The sequence below is a fragment of the Prunus avium genome, chromosome 8 (assembly GCF_965620075.1).
Source record: "Prunus avium chromosome 8, drPruAviu1.hap1.1, whole genome shotgun sequence".
NCBI classification, from domain to species: Eukaryota; Viridiplantae; Streptophyta; class Magnoliopsida; order Rosales; family Rosaceae; genus Prunus; species Prunus avium.
Window position 1 is genome coordinate 23358670 of NC_142291.1, and position 6000 is coordinate 23364669.

The 6000-nt window shown below is 42.5% G+C and overlaps 1 protein-coding gene across 1 annotated transcript; it reads right to left on the reverse strand.

Annotated features, from left to right (window-relative positions):
- Nucleotides 1-1345: 1345 nt before the first annotated feature.
- Nucleotides 1346-5583, reverse strand: LOC110747420 (splicing factor). Its single transcript, XM_088245496.1, has one exon. It carries the CDS (start codon nt 5329-5331, stop codon nt 1525-1527), a length of 3807 nt encoding a protein of 1268 aa, XP_088101622.1. The 5' UTR covers nt 5332-5583; the 3' UTR covers nt 1346-1524.
- Nucleotides 5584-6000: the final 417 nt, after the last annotated feature.

A 6000-nucleotide genomic window follows, 5' to 3' on the forward strand; every position in this document is an offset into this window, starting at 1 on the left:
TAATTGTATAGTCTAAATCAATATATATAAAGCAAAAGGCAGAGAATGGTGAAACATTCAAAATATCAGAAAATGCCCTTGGGTAATGCAAATATTAAGAATTGAAATTATTAATTAAATGAGAATAATATGGTAAATTCACACTTTTTCATATTTAAAAAAAATAAAATTAAAAGAAAAATCAGATAATAGATCCTATTTTTATGGAACACAACTACCCATTATCTTTTTTAATTCTAAAATAAATTTAAACTTTTTTAAAAAAAAGCCTCTCGCAGGCATGGAAGTGCATGCAGAGAGGCTAGTTTTAATTATGCATAACAATTTAATTTGGTTAATTCATTTTAAATACAAGCGATAGTGTAAACCACTCTAATTTTTTTGATACAAATAAACTACTCTAATTTGGTTAATTCATGTAATGCCATATATTTATATTCCCATTATATCCAATTCAATTTACTATCTTAATTTATTCATTTTCAGTTTTGACCCTTAAACTTCTATATAAATTAAATAAATAAATAAATAAAAACCTTTTCACAAAAGAAATTATGTGAACAACTACACTCTTGCGACATTGAGCTGCTACAACAAACCATTTGTTTGAGAGTACGAAGACCACTCGTGATGAATTGGAATTCTGAAAGGTCTGAAAGACCACGTCCAATTTAAATCTAACTTCTAAATTAATCTTATTTTATTTTTTTAGTACAAACAATTGGGAAAGGAGATTTACATAAATCTATATACATAAAGCAAAAGGTAGAGAATTGTAAAACATTCAAAATACCTTAAAATGCCCTTGATTAATGCAAACATTAAGAATTGAAATTATTAATTAAATGAGGATAAAATGGTAAATTCACACTTTTTTATATTAAAAAAAATTAATTAAAAAAAATCAGATAATTGATTCTATTTTTATAGAACACAACAACCCATTATCTTTTATAATTCTAAAATAAATTAAATTTTTTTAAAAAAAAACCTATCAGCGCAGAAACGCGTGCAGAAAGACTAGTATTCATTAAGTATAGGGGTTTTGAACCGCTACCCACATAGGCGGTCGTGAAAGACCACTGGCAAATAGTTTCTAAGTCCACTCTACTAAGCAACATTTTCATTTGAAAAAAGAAAAAGCAAAATCGAAAGAGGAGACCAATGAACCACAGGTCCAAATTCGACCCATAAGAAGAGGCAAATATTGCAACACTAACAATCACTTTCCCAATTGACCAAAAAAAAGAAAGAAAAAAGAAACAAGATTATGCTTCCCCAATGGACCATTCATTTGGGTCCAAGTGATGTCTAGGGAAAGGAAGAACAAAGCAAGCTATGAGGATTATGCAATGGAGCTCATGGAATAAAGAAAGCATAGTGAAGTACAAATAATTTGGGTTTACAATACTGATTTAGAAAAACTACAGCAACCAAATCACATAATACCTAAACATTGTTCTTTAAAACTGTCTATTACCGATTTATGCTCCTTGTCTAAATACGAAAGCTGCTGCGGCAGCTTCATACAAACATCATTAGCTCAGGCCGAGTATATACGTTATGATCCTCATCCTCCAGCAAAGGGTAGGATGCTACAAGGGCATCTTGAGCTCCAATATACAGCGAGTTGTAAATCTTCCAGTACACCTCCCTAACCTTCCTAGCAGGATGGAACAGCCCCTGCAGACAGTAGTTGAGCACAACAGCAGCACCCAAAGCCACTCTCATCCCTTCAATCGCTTCCATGACAGCATTTATAACGTGCGGGGATGTCTCAAATATGTTTGGCCAGACATAGTTCAACAAGTGGACTAACGCATCCTCGCAGCCCAATCCAGCTACTCCCAAAGCCATGTGCTTGACAGCAGAAGCTGCAGTTTGCCTGTGAACCAGATCTCTGTCCATGAGGGCATCCTCGAGCAATGGGGTCACTGCATAGATATAGTCTTTCCCCATTTCACCAATGTACTCAAACAGGAAAGAGAGGGATTTCAAAACACCATTCTGCACATTAAGTTCTGGAACACGATACTCATTCATCAGTGCTGGCAAAACCGTAAAAGGAGAACAGGTTTCAGCTACTATTGCAATTGCCACAGTGGTGCAAACACGGTTCTGACGCTCCTGCACTTTGAGATTGTTCAGTAGAGTTGCCAGGACATCTTGTGGACCAATGGCTTTAGCAATGTACCCAAAAGTGTTCACAGTAGCACGCCGGATACCCTTCTTATGAGCCTTCAGCATCTCAAGAAGCTCAAAACAGATCCTCATCCATTCCCTTGCTGGAACAAACTCAGCACCGCGATCAGCAATACGACCAACAAGGTCAATACAGTTCTCCTGGACTTTTTCATGCCTATTCTTCAAAATTGGAGTCAACCTGGGAAGCAAATCCTTTATAGGAGGCGTCATCTTTGTCATACCAATAACATTCACAATTGCCTTTAGTGCTCCCAGAATTGATCCCAGAACTTCTGGGTATTCTTCTCCCAAATATTCATACAAGACAACACCAAGATGACCCATCAATTGTTCCTCTTGGCACTGCTTCATGACAACAGCAATCCTCGAAATAAGATCTGCAGCTTGCTGCCTGACCTTTGCACTCTTGTTATTCAAGCGCCACTTAATGGTACCACAAATCTGGGGAAGGTAAGGTTTCACCCTCTGCCCCAGAGAGTTCACAACTGCACCAAAACCATTAAGCATCACATTTGCATCATCACTGGTCTGCTCTTGGAAGGCATAAAGGATACCATCAATGAGAAGCTCCTCCAACCGAGCATCAATATCTGAGGCACCCAAATTCACCACCACCTTCTCAATTGTCTCCATAACCATTCGCCTATATGGTTCACTCTCATCTTTGAGATCCTCAACAATTCTCCCCACTATATCAGCAACACCCACTTTGTTTGCTATCTCCACAGTTGTTTCCACCAGTTGCCTGTAGTTCCTCCTATCCAAAGCCATCCTTCTAACCCAGAAGTTCCTGAAGAACTCAGGAAGAATATCACTTCTTATATACTCAGGCTCTACACCTTCGGTACTCACACACTGTTTCACCACTTTGAGCACAATTTTTTTCATTTCTTCATCAGGAGACTGGAATTCTCTAATCAAAATAACCATCACTTCCTTGGTATAGTAACTAGCATACATTGCATCCATAAGAGGAATGATAAAACCAATTGCCTTCAAGAAGGCAGCCAAAACCTTACCACGGTGAGACCTAATACCCTTCCACAATGGCTTCAAGACTGAGTCAAAGCTTTCAATACCATATGGGGCAGAAGCCTCGGCAAGAGCAGCAAGTGATAGCGCAGTAATTGTCCGAACCTTCTGATTTTCATCACTCAGACCATTCTCTATAATTTCCACAAGGGACCTCAAGTGGGGAAGAACAGCACACCCGATCAAAATGGCAATCTGCTGAACAATCTTGATTCCAGTGTGCCGTGCTTGCCATGATTTCTTGCTCTGACACACAGCTTTCAAAAATGGCAACAGTGCAGGAATACCAAGAGCAGAAGCAACAACACTGAAAGCTCTCGCAGTAGTATTCCTAACATACTCATCAATGTTATCAATATCAGGACGCATAGCAGCAATCATAGTAGCCAAACCAGCTGCTTTACTAAGATTAGAAATAATTTCTCTCCCTTCAACACGCGCATAATAGTCTTCATCAATCAATAAAGGCTCAATCACAACAAGAATCTTATGCACATAAGGACGTACCAGTTCATCCAATTTATAAAGCACTCTATCAATTACCTTCACCAAAAGATGCCTCTCTTGGTCTTCCAAAGTGGGTTGCATAAGCAAAGGCAGGATACGGTTAAACAAGGGGCCAGCACCAAACTCCCGAGCCTTATCAGTAAGCTGCCTCAACGCTGTCTTCCTCTGCTGTGGCGTACCATTCTTAACCTTAAGCAAAAGCTTCATAATCTTCCGCTCTTTCTGCTCATCAGGGGACAACTCCTCCTCCTCGTCTTCATTCAACAACGCCCCAAAGTACTGGTAATCCTCAGGCTTCATAAATGGCAACCCACCCGGCAACTCCTTGGGCACATCAAACTGCTGCCCGCGATTCTCTTCTGGAATAGAATACCCAGGAGTCCCCATAGGAGTTGGGGTAGCCAGCAGCTTTCTTGCCGGAGTCCTAATCGGCACATAAGAAGCTGGTGGATCCAAAACCTTATACCCCTCTTGAGGAAACATAGCATCCAGCTCTTCATCAGTCAATGGCCTATTCCTGTCCTCAATATCCTTCTCCCACCTCAACAGATTATACTGTTCCGGTGTAATTGCACCACGCAGATTAATAGCCCCGGGCGTGGGAGTAGCCAGCTCAACTCCACCAACAGGAGTCACACCAGGTGTATAGGCCGCAGCAGGGGTTGCCCCAGCCATTGGGGTTGCACTGCCCATTGTGGCAGGGGTCTCATCCCACCTTGACCTCTGCCGTTTCGGAGTGGGCGTGGCCATCCCTGGAAGCTTCGGAGTAGCATCCCAAGCCATCCCAGCAGGGGTGGCACCGGGAGTGGCACCACCAGACGGAGTGGCATCCGAATCCACCAACCGCCCCGGCGTCGGTGTCTCGTCCCACCGGTTCCTCCTCCCCAAGGACGGAGTCGAATCTGCAACCCTTCCTGGCGTCGGAGTCGCATCCCACTTTCCTGGAGCGCTATCCGGCAAGTCCCAATCCGAAGTTTTGGCCTTCTTGGCCCCACCTTCATCCTGAGACTGGTCCCACCTGTTCCTCCTCTTCTGAGGCACCGCCGCAGCCGCCTTATCCCCTTTCTCAGGCGCTGCCTTGGCCGCCTCCTCCTCCTCCTTCTTCTTCTTGGCAATAAGCCTCAAAGTGTCCTCCTTCTCCCTCTTCAACGCCTCCTCTCTCATGATATCGCCATAAGTCCTCACCGACGGGTCAGGAGTCTTCTCACCCGCCGCAAACGCATCGTGGCGGTCGGGCGAGAGGACCTGATTAAGCCTCCGCCGTCTATACTCATCCTCGCGATCGTAAATCCTCTGTGTCTTCTTGAACCCTAAATCCTCATCTTCGTCGCCGCCTCTCGGCATCTCCTTCGTGATGGACTTGGGGGCCGTGTACGACGGCATCCGAGCCGCCTCATTGCTCATGGCCTCCATGTTCTCTTCGTCTTCATTGACAGGGATGGAGGAGACGTAGGAATTCTTGTCAGTGCCGCCGTAAAGGTCTGTATCGAAGGTGACGGAGGTGAGCGCGGCCAATTGCTTCTCCATCCTCTTCCTCTCTTCCTGTGTCTTCTCTATATCCGATTTATCGTCATCGATAGGCGCCATTGTTAGGGTTTTGGGGTTTTGTCTGGGAAAAAAACCCTAGAGACTGAGAGATAGATACCAGGGTTTGAGTGGAGATTGAGCTTCAATTCAGAAATTGGGGTTTCTTGGGCACAACCACTGAATCGCTATCTAGAAGGTAGATCGGAACAGATAAATTAGGGCTTATGGAGCGTACCCTGGTTTTTGGTATAGTATTTGCGAATGCTATGGGCTTGGATATAAGTTAACCCCGTCCCAATATGCCTATGAAGTCGGTTAGCCCTTATACACACGACTTATGAAGTCGGTTGGCCCTGGGGTGGTGGGCATGTAAGGGATTAGTTCAGTTTTTTTTTTTTTGGCCAAGGGATTAATTCAGTTTCACTTCAAAATTGTGGCCAAATAATTATAATAATGAACTGGTTTGGTTTGGTTCGATTTTAACAAACATTACATAATAAGTCAAATCAATTTAAGATGGTTTGATTCGATCGGTTTAGGTCTAAACCTAATTCTCTTTTATTTTGCATTTTTTCAACATTATCAGCCCACTTATAATAAAAAGGCTTATTTATTGTAGTACTCCATGAAATTTCGGTTAAATCTTACTTTATCCCCTCAAAGTTAAAGTGGCTCACTTAACCCTCTTGATCGTGGTTTTGTGTTCCACTTTACCCTCCAACCATTAAC

What these genes read in the sequence shown, in the direction of transcription:
- LOC110747420 (XM_088245496.1), bottom strand. Translation starts at nt 5,331, where the DNA reads ATGGCGCCTATCGATGACGATAAATCGGATATAGAGAAGACACAGGAA.